This window comes from Anopheles darlingi, chromosome 3 (genome assembly GCF_943734745.1).
Source record: "Anopheles darlingi chromosome 3, idAnoDarlMG_H_01, whole genome shotgun sequence".
NCBI lineage: Eukaryota > Metazoa > Arthropoda > Insecta > Diptera > Culicidae > Anopheles > Anopheles darlingi.
In genome coordinates, this window is record NC_064875.1 from 1,975,001 (window position 1) to 1,995,000 (window position 20,000).

Below are 20,000 nucleotides of genomic sequence, written 5' to 3' on the forward strand. Positions count from 1 at the left end.
AGCGCGGGGGAGCAGAGTGACCCTTCCCACCCCTGATGAACGAGCCTCTGAGTGATTGTGCGAGCTTCTTGTTCGATTCCAGACAACCAACCATCGAGCATCGAGCTAGCCAACGATCAAACCAACGACGGCACAAGACTACAAATCTTCACAAGATCAGTATCCGCATCAAGCCACCGAACCGGGGTGGGGGAGCCCGGGGCTCAACCCATAAATCCATCCACCCCTCGCAGTGCCTCTCCCTTTTCCTCGCTCGCTCTTCCTCCTATGGGCGCACGGTCACGCGGTAAAAGTGTGCGCTTACGATGCCAACATTACGGCGCATAATTGTATGGAATTAAATTTATTTATATGTTACAATCATAATTATACGGTAATCAAAGTCACCCGCAACCGCTCTTGCAAGTGTGCTGACTGACTAAAGGTCCTTCGCCATCCGATGGATGGCCCCCTGGACTCGGGACCTGGACCCAGACCGCCGTAGCCACTGGTCACGATGACGTAAAAGTCAGACAGTGGCAAGCATTGCACACGACAACGACGACGGCGACCGTCTAGCATCGTTCGGCCAGGATTGGCGAAGAACTAACTATGGTTTGCCTACGGGTAGCCTCTTCGTTGGCTGCTACTACTGCTGCAGCTGCTGGAGGCCACCAGCCAAGTAGCACACATAAATGGGATTGCGAAAGCGAAAGGCACTCGTTGAGAGAGAGAGGTGGAAAATGATGAAAAAAATCCTTTGATGCTTCCAGTAACGGCGATGGTGGGCAAAGGGGGTTGAGGGTGGTGCATATGGACGAGATCTTTTTGCATTCTGTTCTGCCCTCGATCCCTTCCGCCCTTGTCCTTGTCCAGTTGCCACAGGTTTGATGTAATCGTAAAAAGGCTATATAGTCTCTCTGTTTCTCTCTCTCCATCTCTCTGGTGAACCGCATCTGGCGCACATCGGATCGACGATAATCCCTAGAGGCTATCGCGCGCTAGCTAGCTAGCTGGTTATCTGTTGTAACCATTCCGAATGAAACAACCTTAATACTGTGCACAAAATGAAGTAAATTGAAACAATTTCAGGAGATAAAGTAAAACGTTAAATCTAACATAGGAATAGCGCAGCATAAAGGTGGCCAGAAGTCGCCACTTTCTCACCCAGAGAACTTCTTCTTCTATGTTGCATGCTCGCAGCATCGCAGCACCACATCCTGTGGCTGTGGCCATAGGACGCTAGATTTTAATACATCACCCACGAAAGGTTGATAGCTTTGACCACGCGTTTTTACGAACCCCCCATCAGCTCATGGAAGGGAGCACATAACGAGAGAAAGAGAGTATCCACTTTGGTTTTATAATGACTTTGATGAGAGGCGAATCATGGTGATGGCGATGATGATGATGGCGGTGGCTGCGAGAACTGCGACCAAACGAGCGCGCTACGCGCTAGCTGGCAGGGAACTGACGACTGCCTGAAGTGACCAGCACGAGGACATCAGACTCACACCCACCTTACGATGTCGATAGAATGGTTCAAGCGAGTAGCGACCTGAACCTGTAAGCCAATCTAGCCAGTTGGCCATTTTTTTTTTGCTCGCTTTTTGGAAATTCTTTGCAACGAGTTTGCAAATGGTGTGGGATTGACTGTTTTTTGTTTTCGTTATTGCTATTCCTATCGCCACATATGCATACGAAGGGAAGTAACGTTTGGCGAGTAGGAGAAGGAGGAGTTTTTTTTTCATAACCACTCCCGCCACGGAATGTTCGCGAGGAGAAAAAGTGAACATCATTATGAAATCGTTTTTCCAGCGGAATAATGAAAACGAACGGACCGGAGTGCAGTGTGCAGAATGCGTTCCCGGTGCCGTCGCTTTCGGATAACATTTTTCCATTCAAAATTCGTCTAGTGGAACGCAGATATTTGGGAGTTAGGATGATGGGTTTGGAGTAGCAGCAGCAGCAGCAGCACACACGGACGCACCTGGACCACCGGCGAACCGGTGCGCGTTTGTTCTTCAAACGAATTTCCCGCATGAATCATGGCCGCATGGCTCATATTTTAAAAAGTTGTCTGCGAGTCACGAGCGTGTCCGTGGCCAGTCCGGTGCTAGTTTGGTGCATCATACACATTTGCACACACAAGCACACATTCTGTCCCTTTGATTTCGCGGCCTCGCACCGGCTGTGCTGATGTTGGTGGCCATCGTACGGTCTGGAATAGAAATGCCATTTATTTGATTGTTCTATGCCATGGAGCACACAAAGTAATTACGGAGCAGCAGACCGGCACGGACGAGATAATTCTACTCGACTTCTGGCGAAGAAAAGATCCATTTGGCAATCAGATAGCCGGGCCGGGTTCCGGTGCTTTCATGTTTCCGTTTTGTGTGCGTTGGCTTTTGACTTTGACGGTTGTTTTCAAATTTGTTATGCATTCACTCTAGGCAGCTGCTTTATCAAAGCGCCAACCATTATTCCTGTTTCAAAACACACAATTTAAAAGTCATTATCCAGCCTATCATCATCATTTCAACTGCAAATAGCACCGTTTAGCGTTTTGTAAGTAAATAATCTCTTCTATCGGAGTTGAAATAGAACCGACGATATGGTATCGGCTTTCGGCCCTCTCGGTGAAGCCATAAAGTGACGATCGATCAAGTCTCCAGATTAAAGTGTCCCCGTTGACCGACAACAGGTAAACACAGGGCCGGGCCATCATCAAAACGGGGATTGCATAAAATGAAATGAATTGTCTAAATCCTAAAGCACTCTACATTGGCATTGCACTGCTACGGATTCCGGTCCCGGCTTTGCACAAACCTTTTTATTACCTTCCCGGCCAGGCCCGAGGCCAACAACGCCATCGTAAAGGTGAAGCGAATGCCTCCCAGGAGTGCACTGACATAACTCATTGTTCCAAACCGGGCTTCCGCATTACTCTAACCTTTTAAACCCAACATTAAAGGCAGGACAATGGAAGCGGCAGCGCCACCGAAAATAGGCCATTTCGTCCGGTTTCGAAGCCAAGAGATGCTATCCTTTACTGAGGGGCAAGTGCGCGCGCCCGCACACACACGCATCACGAGGACAAAAATCGTTGAAATCCCTCTCTTATTGTATGTGACCTACTTCTGGCAGGAAGGCAGCCAGTAGCAGAAGCAAACGCAAAGCGCTCCTTCACCTGATTGCCGAGCTCCTGTGCCAACGACGATGAACAGGAGCAGTAGCAGCAGCAGTAGCAGCAGACGGCGAGTGTTTGTCTTTGCAGCGGTTTGCAGCGTCAACACACCAGACCAGCAGTAGCTCACCGCATTTACTGGGAACTGGGAGTGGGAACTACCACCCCTTTTCCATGCTAACGGACTCCAGCGACTCCAACGACTTGTGCTCCAGTTGCTGGGGTCTCTTATGTAAGAATGATCTGTTTACCTTTCCACGAGTGTACCTTAAACAGAGCCTTGCGCCGGTTTGCATCTTTAAAGGACATACGCGATGTCAGCATAAACGTACCTGGCGAGCGAGAGAGAGAAGAGAATGGAGAAAATGGAGATTTTAATGGAATATTTAACATTCGCGAGCTTTAACGAGCATTTCATGTGTGCCGATACCCGGGCTTTTCAATATCATCAACAATCCGCAAAGAGGGAGAGAGAGAGAGAGTTATGTCATCGTCAGCATCCAAGGAATTCACCTGCCGCTATTCAGAAAGGGAACCGGAAGCCAGGTAGCACACACACACGTACGGTGGCACCGAATGGCATCATAATTCACGACCGATAATGAGAACATTGTTGAACAAGTTCTTTTCAAGCAGCACATCTCGCCTTCCCGGGGCCCATTAACTGCCTCGCTCGTGCCCTTTGCCGCGCTTCTAATGCGCTTCTAATGTGCTCGGTGGCAACCTTTTCGGGTGACAAGTTCATGAAAGGCGCCCTCGCCCTGTTCCTCTAAGCCCAACCTGACGACAGACGCGAGCTTAGCGCGCTTAGAAACCGAGTCCGCGCCCGAGAGGAACGCAAAAAGTGGCGAGCTATTATGTAACAATTAATTTTAATGAAATTAAACCTAATTATGAATGGCCTAGTATATATGAACTAGGGCGCTTGGAGACGTCGCGTTGGGGCGTCGTCTTCATCGTCGTCGTCGTCGTCGTTGTTGGTGTTGCTGCTGCTGTTACAACGCCGTCGCCACCACGTCTTGGCACCATTTTGCACAAACTTTTGCCAACATCATAATGAGACGCACTGCGTGTGTGTGTGTCGAAGCGACACGACGTGGCGGGCCTCGCGACATGTTGGCGTTGGCGCCATTTGCACGAAATGAATGTTGGATCATTCCCGCCTACCTTTTACTTCCGCCAGCTAAGGCTTTTAGCGCCACGCGGGCCACCGGTGCTTTCCATTGTTGACAGAGACCGGGAGAACGGGGAAAAGAGTGCGGTAGAGAAAGGGATTCCAAAGTTGGGTCCACGGCCCGGCCACAAGTTGGGGCAACAACGGTGTGAGTAATAGAATTTTTAATAACTCATTCGAGGTACCAGCCAACAGTGTGAGCAACGTCGTCGTACTTTTGTTTGCCTACCAGTCGTCAGTATCAGCCCTTTTCCCTTTTCCCCCCACACAGTACATGTATGTTTTGGCGTTCCGTGGCTGACATACATTGTATGCCACACACACACACACACGGGGGGAAGGTCCTCGGTGCAGCAGGTTTTATGAATGTATCGCGTGTACAGTGGAAATTATGATGATTATTACGTCACCTAAGGAAACGAGAAGGCGCCACGTGGTCCTCCCTCCACTCCTGGAGGTGTCCAACGAACACGAAGGACAGTTGTTCGAACCGAGGGTTGTTCGAATGCTTTTAACGCGCCCGCGAGTTGACCTAAAAAAAAAATACTCCACAAAAACCGATTGTTGGGTTCGATTCTGACTTATTATCCGATCGGTATCGGGCCCATATTGCTTCTCGGTCAGTCACGCACCCATCTGGCATCTGATGGTGCTGGTGCTTTATGCCACCGATCGGCTGTACCACACTCGGGCTCTGGATCTTTCTCTCTAATGTACGCACATTATGGACGCACACTGGCGGATGATGGATCGCCATCGCGCGCTCTGCACACGCACCGAAAACGATACGATCGGTACGAATGGTGGTGGCAGACGCTTCCTTCGTGGCCACTGAAACAAAGTAATTTAAAAACAACAACCCAACCATAATTACCTCGCATGATGATGGTAAAGGAGCTCCCTGTTCCACCACCACCACAGCGTGGCCATCATTCGTTTCCAGCCACTCAATAGAGCATCATTTACATCAATTCTAATTACGATGAGTAAACAGGCAGACCCGCGGGCCCAGACCCCCGGGGCCCGCAGTGTGCAAATATGAACGTGGAAGTGCTGGATTGCTTGATGCTCCGGTTGATGGCGATGATGATTGCTGGTCAGATAAACGATGCGTTTGCTCTGCTCCGGCCGGCCGACGAGGCCGGTTTTTAATCGCATCCGGACACTTGATTCTCGTTTTTCCTTTTTTCATGCAACAAAATATTCTAGTTCCAAGACTGAACTGAAAATCAAATTATGCTCTCGAAAGAGAAAGTCATTCTCGTGGGGGCTTCGTTACGAACCGGTGAGCATTTAAAACTCAAATATTTATACAACCCAACGTCCAGCGATCTGCGTCGGTTATCTGCACGATCTCGAGCGTTTCGCAAATGACAGGTGTGTGTGCCTGGGCCATGGCCACTCCACGCTTATGATCCCCGGCCCCGCAACCGAGCAACAACAACAATGCACACAATTACCCACAAGATAATGGATTTCTTGCATTTTTCGTCATCATCTTCGTTGTCGTCATCGTCGTCGTCGACAACGCTGCGAAGGGATCGTCTTGCGGAGTTACTCTCGTTACAAATTGCGCCATAATTGAACGCAAGTGCTGTGCGCACCTGGAAGAGAGGTTGTGCCATAATAAACCATCCGAAACCAGGGGGCCATTCACGTCCACCTTGTACACTGCAGCTAGGATCTAATTATGCAACCGCTTCACGCTGTCCGGAAGGTCGCCGGTTGTTGGCCACTTCACAGGGCCGGCAGCCAATTATCGGTTGCAGCAGCAGCAGCAGCAGCTGAATGCATTGAGTGCACCTGATCCAAAAACGGTGCTGCAACAGTAGCCAACCCCCTGACAACCTTGACAGTTTACGGCTGACCAAAGGCACCTGAGATGGACGCCCTGAGACTGAGAAACTTGATGGTCTGATCGGTCGGTGATAGGGTTCTACTGAGCCAACCTGAGAAGCTACTAATTAGACCCTTTTTCGGGATGTAATACCATCCGTCGGTGAGGCACGTGGAGCATTCGAGCGAACTAAATCCCGTTCCGGCCCCCCGCAAACGGAAAGCAGTGTCCGGATTCATCGTGACTGGACACATCGTGACAAGGGTTAAAACCGGGAAGCGTTTCTAGAGTTTCAACCGGTGGAACAACACGATTGCGGAAGGTCCGTCCGGGGTGCCTTTTAATATTTAAAATGTTAAAATCATTCGCATGATAAGCAGTCCCATGATGACGATGATGATGATGACGACGACGTTGTGACTGATCTGCTACAGTCTCGTCGTCGTTATTTTTTGGGGAAGGGAAAAAGTATCCTTTCCGGAGTCAGCGACCCGTAGTGAAAGGGATTCCGTGATCAGTTGGCTGTCGCAGCAGTGCGTGCGTGATATCCTTTTTCCCATTTTCCACTGGACGAGAGTAGAGTTTCGGAGTTTTGGAGTCGTGTCCATTAATGAGCTCGACTAATGCGGATTGTTTTGAAAAGACCAATCCATTGAGAGTGCGACAGCACGTGTGTGTGTTTCGAGCAACTTTCCGTAGCTGTCACAAGGGAATCCGTTTTCGGGGGTTTGCGCCACGTGCAAAATGGCGCTCCTAGACGATGAACCGTCTGCAGGTTTCGCATAACATTTCAACAAAATTAAAGCAAACGTACAGACGGCGGGCGGACGAGGTCCGGATTTAAAACTTCGTACAGACCATCTTTTGGTGGCTTCGAAGAAACATCATCGCCATCTTCTTTCCACGAAACCACGCACCCAAGGGCGGGCGAGCGGTCGGTATGATGATGATGAAAATTCTTAATTAGTAAGGCGACCGGCTGGCGGTGGTCGACTTTAAAGTTTTTCCACGATTCCCGAGTCCGCGTTCTTTTCTTTTCAGCTTTTGGGGAAAATTTATGCTTTCGGGGAGATTTTCACACCCTCCCCAAACCGCGCATGTACCGAGACGTGAGCTGGACCTCTCTCTCTCTTTCTCTTCTTGGTCCCCTTGGTTTTTTTTTGTTTCATTTTGTTGGTTCACCCACGCCTCCGGTCGAAACGTTTGGCAGCAATTCGTTAAATTGCCTTCTCCGGCAAACGGTGAGGCCGCGTTTTGCCTTCCGGTTCGCTTCGCTTCACCGCTTCGCAACCTTCAATACCGAGGGTACGCAATCCCACCCACACGCACCACAGAGAGAGAGAGAGCGAAAGAAAGAGAGAAGTAATTGTAATAATTTAAGAAAAGTATTTCTGTGGAAAAAAAATCGCTTTTCCTTTTGCGCTCGTTGCGTAACGTCGTTGGTGTAGAAGCGCGAAAGCTCGACGAACATTCCCAAAAAGCCACCCAGTCAGCCAACCTGCCAGCTGGCCAGCCGGTTCCAGCCAAATATTCAAAGACCTTGCCCGGGGTATCTTATTGAGGTTTTCTTGGGCAGATTCTCTCCTCGGGAAAAAGCGCTCGCCCGGAATGGATTGTTTAGTATGCAAAGGTGAAGGTGCCGGTGGAGGTCAACAGGAACAGGAGCAGCAGCCGCAGGACCATTCAACAAGCAGGTGGACCAGGCCAGGCCGTACCGTCCGGAATCCCAATGAATCCCAAGTATTTCCGGTCCGCTATTAGATGATTGGTTCGGCATGACCGACCCAATACCGACGCAGGTCCTTCGGCTGATGCTACTGCTCCTTGCGACGACCCTTACGATGACTTTGCACCGGCTGACCACCGGGCCAACCGGCGCCTCACTCTAATTTATCATTCAAAAGCGTCCGAAAAGCATTTTTATGTGTGCTCGCGGGGATCAGGCACCACCACCGGTGATGGTGACCACCGATCTAGGTCACGTTACCGTCTGATTATGACGATGACTAAGGCCGTTCTCATCCGTGGGCTTACGGGCGCCCGCTCCTTGGTGGTCTGATGAAGATGGATTTGCTGGGAAAAGTTTTCCAATTAAAGCATTTTTGCAATTCCTCTCGCTCGTGCCCTTGTACCGTGAATAGATAACGCCACCGCCTTGTGTGTGTGTGTGTTGGGATACGAGGGATACGCAGAAAAGTGCTGAGGCTGGAAAGACATAAAGGAGAAACCTGTCGCCCTGTCGGTTGTCGCGTTGTCTGCAAAGTGTTTATGCTTATGCCGTACCGTAGTCCGATCGGTGACATCATACCCTTGGCAGATGGACGATGTTGCCAAGCCAATCCGCGCGTGTGCGTGTGTGTGGGCCAATAAATCTTTTCGCTCGATCACAGCCGCGCGCGGTTGAAACAGAGAGAAACCTCCGTCATCTCGTCGGCATCATTGACATCACTCAGCACCTCAGTCACAGCGGCGCAATCGTCATCACCATCTTCAGCAACAACAGCAACAACAACAACATCATCGGACCCCTATCGACGCGAAGGTTGCTTTGATGAATTCGTATGAATCAACAGATCGGCAGTTCGGAGGCAGGGCCCCGGGTTGGCATGGCAACGAGCACACCAGCGAGCGCACCAAAGACACGCAAACGATTTCCTTTCCCGAACAACCCGATTGATTCATTGCGGGATTCGAAGATTTATTTCGAGGCTTTTATTGAACTGTTTTCTTCCGATCATGCCCGGGCCGTGAGGAAAGGGAGGCTGCGGTGCGGGGGTGATGATTAATCAGCCATTGATGAATGATGGAGCAACCTTCGGTCGGTGTCGATGTGGCTCCACGTCCGTTAAAAAGGTAGAAGACGAAGGCGGCCCAACGCGATTGCGTCTAGGAGAACGGATCCCGGGGCGTCGTAACGGTCGCGGGGGGGGGGGGGGGGGGTGCCCATACGACCACCCACCCACCCCCCACGGTGCGCTGAGAGTCTAATTCTGGAGCTTTATTGTATTTATTCTGCGTCCGGGCGAACACACACACACACTATAGGGCCTGGCTCGACTGGGGGAAACCCGATTCCGTTGTGGAGACCGCGCTCATTATGGCGCGATGGCGGACGGTCGCAAAACACGTTAACACAACATCATCAATAGTATGGAGCCATTTCGTGTGTAGCACCTCACAAAACAAGCGCTACCGGAAATGGCACATTCGACGACCAAGAGGGGAAGGCCGCGTTATTGGTTCAGAAAACGCGCCACACATTTCCTTCCGGTGGCGTGTGGCGTGGACGGAACCATTCCAGAACCCATTTTCGGTTGGTTTTCTCCCGCGTGGTGGTCGGAGAATTGTCGATATTGCCGACGCCGGAATTGATAAATTCGGTTTAAACGAGGATCTCGTTTAGAACTGCGGCCCTCGCGGGACACAAACTCGAATTTATGCTTGCGATGTCGATGTGTGTCACGAAATCGAACCTCGGTGCTCGGTGGTAATGAAGATTTATGTTGCAAAAAGAACGGCCCGGCCAGTGGCCAACGCTACCAATGTTGGTTGGTTCCGGGAACTACATTCCGGGTTCCGGCAGTCAAATGAAAATTTACTATTTTCCCTTTTTTCTCCAGGACCAGAGCGCGGAAAAAGGACATCCAAAGTCCCAAAAACCCATCGTCATCATCATCGAGTCGAGAAAGGCGGGAAAGCTCATTCCGGGAAGCTCCCGTAATCCATAACCTTCCTTCCGTTTATCAGTGTCCCCCATCGTACCCGGAAGTGGTCACCAGCGCCATGCGAACCACGTTTTTGCATACTGTTGTATGCTGTAGTGCAACTCCACGTTCTGCTATCTGCTGGAAGCCTCCTCCGGGAGTTGACATGCGACTGGATGGTGTTGGTGAGAAAAAAAGGGATTTTTACCCAACCGAAACAATGCTGCTACTGGTTCTGGGAAGCACAAAAACCGTCCATACGGTACCGATCTGCGATGCTCCAGTTTTTGGCGCAATTTCATAATTCCGATGATAAATGTGTGTGAGAGACCCAACGGCCAGTGGACACGGAAATGGCACTATCGGGACTTTCACGACGGGACGTGTCGTTCGCCGTGAACAACGTAATTTACCTACCGCAGTACCGCACACAGCGAGGAAAGCCGCGAGAGTAATTAATTTATTGAATTCACCGCACCGTGCGTAAAGGTCGCGAGGAATCTGTTGCTCTTATCGCACCTGCTGTGTGTGTGTGTGTACCCGGTCAACCCCCAGGACACGTACCAGGAAACTCATTGTTTTCACGAGATAATGACGGTTTACCAACGAGTGCGTTCGTCTGTGTGTCTGTGCCGCGTGATGCAGTAATCAGAGTTGGTGAAAAGGTTTCCTGTTACACACTTCACCAATAACTGGCCAACGGGGATAGGACGGGGAAATTTAAAAGCTCAACCTTCCCGTCGGCAACAAACTAGCAAGAAAATGAGGTGGAAAAAGGAAATGGCGTGGGGTGGAAAAATCGGAAAATTATGTTCGGTCACATAATACAAAATCAATAAACAGAACATTATTTATTTGAGACCCCCCACCCCCTGGCCACCGACAACGGCATAGCATCGTCATCGAATGTCAGGCCAAAGGGACCTCTTTCCGGGCCATGGGCGCCAGCATAGCATAAGGCGTCTCTGTCGGCACCAGCCAAAAGACACGCATCATTTGATGTATCGTTTTTCCTGTGAAACTCCTACACACTCCCCCCCCTAAAAGGTCTCGTCTGCCACTGCCATCAGGTTCATCAGGCTTCGCGTAACGCGCGCGGTGCCAACGCACCACCCCCCCCCCCCATCGTGGGTGGAAATACGGTCTTGGTTTTTATATCTTTTCCTTCCGCTCGGTAGCACCTGTCTTCCTGGTTGGGCTGCAAAAGGGGCTAACGAGTTTCTCACATCCTGCCACACACCCTCTTGTCCCTTGTTCGTCATCATCACACTGCTGGGGCTTTACAAAGATGGCGCATACAACAGCGCATAACGTCGTCGTCGTCGGCGTCGGCACACGTCGCCAATCACCGTTCGCACACAAAATGCCTCCAGTAAGGTGGTGAGAGGAGAAGGAGGAATGAGGAAACAACCCACTACACCATTTTTCGTGAAAGCAAAAGACTCAATTCAAAGACGCAAACATGCTCCATCGAGACACAGAAATCACCTTCACACGTGTAGTGCGCCATTGGTCCGGTCCGTCGGTCGCTGCTGCTGTTGCTGCTGCTGCTGCTGCGATTGCCTCTAACGAAAAAGTGCTGATACTGCAGAGCACACAACACGTCGCCGACCACCATCACCACCCCAACCACCTTCGGCGTTCACCGTTAAGAAATGTAATAAAACTAACGTCGAAATTTATGTTTCTTTTTGTTTTATATCACCAGCCACCGGCCACCAGCAGCGAAACAGGCGAGAAAGGACCGAGCCGCTAGTGAAACGGAAGTCCACACCTCAGCGAAACTGCTCTTTGTTTGCTGCTGCTGCTGCGAGTTGCAAGCCGCCGGTGTCGAAGAAAGGACTCTACAAATCATCAGACTTTATGGAGAGTCTTAAAGAGTGGGCGTTTGAAAAGGGAAGGGGTTTCCTGGTTGCAAGTTTTCCCGAAAAATCGTTGATTTGTTGAACCGTTTTACTCGCATCGCGAACTATATAGACACACATTTTTTTTTAACATATATAATGACGGGCGAGCCGTATGTTTAATATAGACACACATGTATAGAGTAATACGTCCTTTAAACGCTAGAAGACTGGAAATACCAGGACATCTCTGTCAAATACACCACAACTAGGACAGGATAGTGAAGATGCTTCTTCAATATCCTCCCTTGAAAGGGAAACGTTTCAGCGAAGGGGGAACCAGCGAAAGGTCCTTGAATAGCTTCTTATCTCAGATGCGACTTCTGGTACAGAATGCGGCGACGCATGAAGATGTATTTCGCCATTTTTTTTTGCCTCCATTCGCTGCTGCTGTCCGCAAGCATGTTCTGATCTGGAAAGCTTGCGTCAAATAGGACATACGTACAGGCGCACACCCACCAAGCGCGTGTCGTGTCGTGATGGGAACGACGCACATACACACACACAACTCAACCGTAGCTATCTTAATCAAAAGCACATTCATCCATCATTTTGAAGACAATCACGTCCTCTCGCTGCGAAACGAAGCATCCATTTACGAGGTGCTGGTGTGCTGCGTCGCTCTGGAATGTGTTCGCTCTGCCTCACAGCCGCTCGATCGATTCGTGTCAGTTGTTGGGCGCACGCACGTGGTGGGCGAGTGAGTGAGTGACACATTATGCAGACATTTGCTGGGCATACGATGCTCAACGATGCAAACAAAACCAAAAAGCACTCAATTAATAACGTGAAGCTGGGATGGTCTTGTGCGAAAATGGAGCAAACGTTACCTTTGAAGAGGAAATCCTCAAAGCATCCGGCAAGCAATCGAAACAACCCACACTCGCGCAGTGTAAGTGATCCTGTTTTTGAAGAACGGCACCACTACCAGCAGCAACCTTGGAGTGTTTAGTGTCGCGCATACTCCTTCCACGAAACACAATCGAACGAAACCCCGTTACCGTTGCCGTTCAAATTTTAATGTTCTTTTCGCTGGAAACCGTTACCTAGACAAACGGCGCAATTCTCGCGTTCCCCCGCGCGCACACACAGACTGATTTGGCACCAATCCAAACCAAACGCTCTCTCCAGCGATGAATTCTGCGAAAAACAACCAAAAATCCAGCCCGGCCTACCCAACGGAAGCCTTCTCGCTGGCGACAACGATGAAATAAGCGAGGGCGACGGGGAGCCCGAGACCAAATCCTATCACCACGCCAGCAACCAACGCAGCAAACGACCCATGAAATGGAAAATCTTTTCCAAGCGGAAAAGGTGAACCGAGAGGACGGAGTGCTGGAGACGGAGAGGCCACCACGGAGTCATTTGATTGATGGGGTTCGTTACAATTTATAAGACAATTTCGCGAAATTTCACCCGGACTCGGACCGACTAATGGTAGCAGCCGGCACGATTTGATTACTGATAGCGATGGTATTTGTGTGAAGGGAATTGTTGCAAAATTAGTTACACCACGGCCCGCCGCGGGGTCACCAGCAGCAGCACCTGGAGCGTCGTTTCGCGACGCTACATTACATCGCTTTGTAACAGAGCGCCAGGTGCCAGGATAATGAGAAGCCAGTCCAGGCAGCCAGTCTTCGTTACTTTGCTCCAGGATCTTGAAGCACTTTGGTTGAATCGACAATAGAGAACCGGAGTGTAAGTATGTTTATTTTTTGTTTGTTTCGGTCGGAAACGTTTACTCGAAAGCAGGAAGTCCTTATCAGCTCCGGTAACACAAGTAATTGCGTAAACCCGTGGCCCCAAGACGGGGCGATTGATTGAAATTGATTAGAACCTTCGAGAACGTGACAGTGGAAGCCACTTGATTGAGGACGCACGCCACGCGGTCCTTGGAGAGTTTCCGTTTGTTTCGATTCCCCCAATGACTTAAGATTCAGCTCAGCACAGCACCGTCAACCGGCCCCTTTCCCATTCCGTTCGACGTTCTAAGTAAGTCACTCACGTGCTCGGCAGTTTCGGGAAATATGTAAAAACAATTCCTAGACCACCGAGCCGAGTTCGAGTTCGAGGTTCGAGGTGGGCACGCAACAGCTTATCGGATTTATCGGCCTGCCTCGATTCTCGAAATGGAAATTGTTTATGTAAATCGGCGACGCCACCACCACCACCAATGTGCAATGCTAAATCCACCCATCCCGCCCATTCGGCACGTTCTGGGGGAGGGATTGATCCAGCAACACCGCGACTCCCATACACGACGGTTGGGACCGGGAAAATTCCTGGATTTTTTCTCTCTCTCTCCTGTGCGTAGGGATTGTTGCAGTGTCAGCGCGCACTTTGATCCGCATCGAATGTCAATTATGGCGTGAAAATTGAAAATATTTACGTATTCCAGGGTTCCCGCGTTTCCCGGGCACATTGGTAGGGAGAAAAGTTCGATTTGCTTTGCTGTCATGTGCCAATCATAAATTAGCACCCCGCGTGAGGGGGAGTGGGAGTTGGAGATCAAGGAGTTTGCAATCTCTTCATCAGAAGACATCATCCTTGATTCCTTGAAAAATGAGATCCCTCCCTTTATCGAGGGGATGTCATACTCACGAAGGATTGTTTGTGTTCCTCTTTGGGTGTTCTGTTTGTGTTTGGGAGGGAAAAATGAAGTACGCTCGGGAGTATTCAATACAAGCGAAGTAAAAAAGAAAACCCAAAAGTAAGTGGCAAACCGTGTAAGGTACTTAATTACACCACTTTCTTCATTAAAGCACACCTCCCAACCACCGCCCAGAAAAGGCACGTAATGCTCGTAATCAAACACATTTACCCTTTATAATCTACCATTAGAATCGGACCTGCGACCGACCGTCCATTGGCCACGTTATCACACCATCAATAAATTATCCTTTCCTCTCCCCCAAAAACCCAAACACCAAATAAAACGGCTTAATTCGATGCGAAATGGAGATCGAAATCACGAAATGGGATAGAAAAGACGAACAACAGAACAGAACGAGGACCCGTGAAATGCCGTTACGCTCCCTCCCCCTGGACAGACTGGGCCACAATAATCGAATTTGGAGCTCACAGAAGAACCCACCCCCTAGCCCCGTTCCAGATACCTGTGCTCAACACACACACAGACACACGTGATAGCAATAAATCTCAACCCCATAAGTAAAACCTCATTAATTTTGATTCTCGCGCTCATTCCGGTGTGCGCGAGATCGATATCGAAGGATACGAAGGGACGCAACGCAGAACTGAAACCGGAATCGGAAGTACCGGATGCTGAATAAAAAAGTGTGGTTCTAGGGTGGAGGGCAGACAACTCACGAGTCTGCAACTCTCGCTTCCAGCGCATTAAACTTGTCCGGATTTCGGTGGCGCCCAAAAGCAGCGAGAAAAACGCAATCCACAAACGGCGGAAAAAAGGTGTATCGGATTGTCGAAATGCTCTCCAGGGGAGGGTGGTGAGGAGTGGGTGCTCCAAGAAGCGCTTCTTAATTACAGATCCCCAAACCGAGCCACCATCTGGAACCAGACCAGACCAGAGAACGGGGGTAGAACAGAGGGTGAAAGGCAACTTAAAGCGGCACTTAGCCGGCCCTCAAGTGGATCCTGATAATGTGGCCCAAGCTGCGGCTGGGCTGCACGGCTGCAAAAGGACACTCCAGACGCTTGGTTGTGCTTGTGCCGGGTTCTCGTTGGCTGCAGCAGTAGCAGCAGCAGCGGCCAACAGCCGCTCTTGTGTTCCGATGGAATAAATTTAGCGTAAATTAAATTATTTCTAGATCATTAAGAACAGAGCTCTCGTCGGTGTGTGTGTGTGTGTGTTTGGTTGTAGCTAAACGTTGGCCAGGAACAGTGGCCATGCGCACGGTTAACGGTGGCCACCATGTTTTCCGGACTAAGAAATTAAGCCAAGATTGTGTGTGTGTGTTTGTGTCTCTCGACATGACCAACATGAAGCTCGAGCAACCATAATCCTTTTGCAGAGCATGGCGCTCCCGACGTTCCCAGAGCTCCTCGTGAAGTGACTGCAATCAAGAGCCCTCCCTACGATCGGCCACATTATCTGGTGTAATCAATCGAACGGTCTGCAGACGTGTGGACGTGATACGTTGAACTGAATTCCGGGATGTTAAAGGTATTAACTCTCCTTCATGCCATGCCAATGGTTTCACGAAAGTTACCACATTCCTTACCAGCTTACACCTGTGTTTATCAATAATTGATATGATTTGGATGTTGTGTTGCAATGGATTTGCACCTTCAGCACCCATCTAATAATCCATTAGACATCTGATTATGCCAACAACAACGCGCAGCAAGCTCATTGCCGGTATCATAAAAAGTAACGTTCTCGGATGTATTCTATTCCGCATTATTGCACTCGCCATACTCGGCATCCCAAAGAGGGATGAATGAAGGTAGTGGAATGAGTGAATCGGTTCCGTTCCGTTTGCTGTTCGCGCAGTTGGTTACTTTCTCACCTTCGTTATCCGGAAAAACAGGGCCCCCCGTTGGTCTCGAAATCGATGGATGGACGCTCGAAAATTGCTGATCCAACAACGACGGAGTGCGCGTAACGCCAAACAGAACCCCCAACCCCCATCGAAACGGAGATAAGAAGCTGATAACTTGGTAACGATGCCACACTCCGGGTGCGTACGCACGGTACACTCCTCGTGTCCGTATCCTTTGGCCTCGCACCCGAGCCACCGCCGTTCGAGCCCCGGAATGGGCGAACATGATAAAGAGCGAGAGCATTTAATTTTCCCTTTTGGGCCCCATCTTCCGGAACCAGATACCAGAGGGCGAGGGGCTTTGTGCGCTGGCTATTGGCATTGGCCAGCGGCGTCGTGATGCCGATAACGGCGCACGGCAGCCTGGGAAAGCGGAAGGCTGTAGCCGGATATCTTGGTTTATTTGGGCATATCCTGTGCTCTGGCCTTCGAATTTGTTTTTCTCCTTTTCTCTCGTCCCGTCGGCCATTCTCGAATTGCGTAGTTCCGTTCGGGTGCTTCTCGACCCCCTCCCGGGGCCGTGGCGCGTCGAGGTTTATCTTCTCACGCGACGACTTTAATACATACTTCCAAGCACAAGCGCACTTCAAGTGGATGGTATAGTTGGATTTTCGGATTCGTTCGCTCGTAAAAGTAAATTATTAATAGTAAAATCTCATTGGACCCCTCCCGGTCGGTTGTGGCCTGGACTATCGTGTTAGACATTCACCCTCGACCGGGAAGACGACGGAACTTTTGATTAGATATCGCACCATTGCATTGCATATCGGGCGTACCGTGATGGTTGCCAAATTTGTTTGGCTGGAAATGAAGTACAAAATACTCTCCTGTTCCCTCGTTCCTGTTCCCTCAGGTGATTGTCGTTTGTCCGACGTCGAGTGAATAGGGTATCGGACCACCTTTCGGAGTCGATGCGGAACGAAATTACTTGAGAAAATCTTTTTTTATTACCTCTGGCGTTAAGCAACTCGTCGCGTTGGTCAATAACCACATTTCACGGGGGACTCGCGACGATAACTGGAACTTTTCTTTTAAAAGCAATGTTGCGCCTCGAAGGGAAAAGAACCTCAGCAGCAAACAATGGTGAGCAGTCACTTCCTAAAACAATAAACCATTACAATAAATCAACGTTGTATTAATTTCGCTACAACTTCCTTATTGTGTGCGTCTGTGTGCGTGTGTGTGTATGCCATGTGGCCAGCGCGCACCTGAAGAAGGAGACGGAGCACCTTGCAAGGCGAGCTAAAAACGCCAACACTGTTAACGACGGTAGTAGCAGCATCAGAAGCAGCAGCAGAAATGTGCATTATGCTCATCGATAAATCACCGTTGGCTCGAGTCAGATATTGATGAGCCGTGGTTCCGTTCACGTTCACGCGCCATGCACGCCAGACTCCCAGCGGGGGCGCCCCCCCATCCTGGGGAGTGCTGCGCGATGAAACGATCCGTAAATAATTTATGGTCAGCAGTCGCCGTACTAGTGAAGTGAATGGCGGAAGGCGACTGCATACGGCAGCTTCCGCAAACCAAAAACCTCGTTAGTTGCTGATCAACGAAACGTTCCAGATGATGACCGTGTGCCGTCAAGGACAAGAACTTGAAGTCTGAAGCCCTTAGTGCTAGTAGCAGAGAAGTGAAATGAAATTCCAATTGTACTTTTCGCTGGAAATCCCGGGAAAATTAAAAATAAAGAGCAAATAAACAGAGAACAGCAAACAAAACACATCACGGTCCACGTGTCCTTCGAAATCTCTTTTGTTGAGTCCTTCACCACCACCACGTTCACCGGCTATTAATATCCTTAGACAGGTTTTTCTAAATAAATAAATTCGTAGAAAAAGGTCCGAACGGCTGACCGGGATTTTCACCGGTCCAAAAGGTTTCCCATGTTTTCCCTGGCGATAGTCCCGGGACCAGACACAAACAGAAAGAGAGAGAGAGAGAGAGAGAGAGTGCCGGCCCGAAAGCACACCCAAGACAATACATACATCCACCCCACCTTTCCGGCGTGTTCCGGTCCGGACGGTACGATAGAACATAAAGTATCCAAAATGCCAACCGGGTTCGGGATCCTGGTAGGAATCGGGATCAAGAGAGAGCGAGAGAGAGCTCGAACTAGAGCAAAGACAGACCATTTTCACAGCTTATTTACCGGGGACCGTGTTTCGCCGCGGAACGAATCGCTTCGGACCGGACGCTCCAATTGTCGGCGTGTGGCCGCATCGCGTCTTCCGTTGACAACAATGCACAGGCATCCGTCCGAGGAGGGAGCAAGCGACCAGCGGCAGTGATGGTGGTGGTGGTGGTGAGACGTACAAAGTGACGAAAATCCTGCGGGGTTGTTTTGCTGAATTTTCCCCCAAACCCCATTCCGTTGCTTATTGATGCGAGTAGTCGTCGTCGTCGTCGTGCGATGGTTTGGCGAGGTACAAGGCGTTTGGTTGTTTGTTTGTGAGTCTAATTTCGGTTCGTTCGCTCGGATGGAGCGCCGGAACACTCGTGGAACTCGGGGAACTCGTGGAAGGATGGGGGTTTTTCCTTGCGAATGGGAAAATTATGCGCCAAACAGTGTGCGCGCCCCCTCACCGGCATGGCGATGAAAAACTCGTGTTGTCGTCGTCGTCGTCGTCGTCGTCAGTTGGAGCACCGGGCACCGTTCCGCCTGGAACGCGGGAACATAAATATCCAAACGACCGCCCAGCGAGGGGTGGTTCCAGGCGATGAATGGCCAAATTGTGGCCGAACAAATACAGAAACAATAAAGATTTTGCTAATCAAATGAGCGTGGCATAATTGTAGAACAACGAGCACCACGACGAGGCCTTTCTCGACGAGCGAAAGCGAAGGAATCTAATCAATACAATGGCGTCAATACGAGGTCATGCACTCACCTGGAAATGGACCTGTCCTTGGTCGACCCAACCGATGACGATGTCCGCACCGTAGATGGTGCCGTCCTTCGAGAAGCCGAGCCCAATGTAACCATGGGTACGGGCCTGCACCTCGAAGGTGATGTCCTGACCGGTAATACTCCACAGCAACCGGTAATCTTCGTCGAGAAAAATCGCATGGTCCCAGTGTGCCCCCATCACCACAACCGACAACAGGTGCAGGACACCGAACAGGACACACACCAGGCCCGGAGTAGGAGGCCTCCGCCTCTGCGCCGGCCACCGAGCACCGGGAACACACATTTTCACAACGGATTGGCCGTTCATCGGCATCGCGATCATTGCAGCTTTTCACGATTTAATCTATCGGCCACCAGCAACCTCATCACTCACTCACTCACTCACTGCTGCACTACGAACACACTCGAGCCACAGTGGCCGCTGCGACATTGCTCACTTGACCGCGGGACCGCGGGACGCGCCACAATCCAAACCCTGCAACGAGAGAAGAAAAATCGAAAAATTGGTTTTAAGTTTCGAGCGTTAAAATCGTTTTCATTACTCGCAAAGCTAAGCCTTACGATGAGGCACTCCTTCAGACAACGTTTGCAGAGGACGCAGACATGAGAAGCCTCTTAATAAACCTACTCCATATCACTTCAAGCGTCGCACGACACCGGCAACTCGTCGCTGGTGTCCCGTCTGGTGTCTCAAGCCTTGAGCATGTTGCCGGGAAATGTGTGAGGAAATGATGCCATTGTGTAACTTTTCCACGTTCCGGTTGGCTTCCTTCGGTCTTCT

General features: G+C 50.2%; 1 protein-coding gene across 1 annotated transcript in view; it reads right to left on the bottom strand.

The window, feature by feature from the left end:
- Window positions 1-20,000, bottom strand: part of LOC125956821 (MOXD1 homolog 2-like) — a 95,034-nt gene that overhangs the window by 30,625 nt on the left and 44,409 nt on the right. Inside the window, exon 3 of the mRNA XM_049689040.1 lies at window positions 19,200-19,694. Within this exon, the coding sequence (XP_049544997.1) occupies window positions 19,200-19,541 (342 nt within the window). The 5' untranslated portion in view covers window positions 19,542-19,694. The remainder of the gene's footprint in view (window positions 1-19,199; window positions 19,695-20,000) is intronic.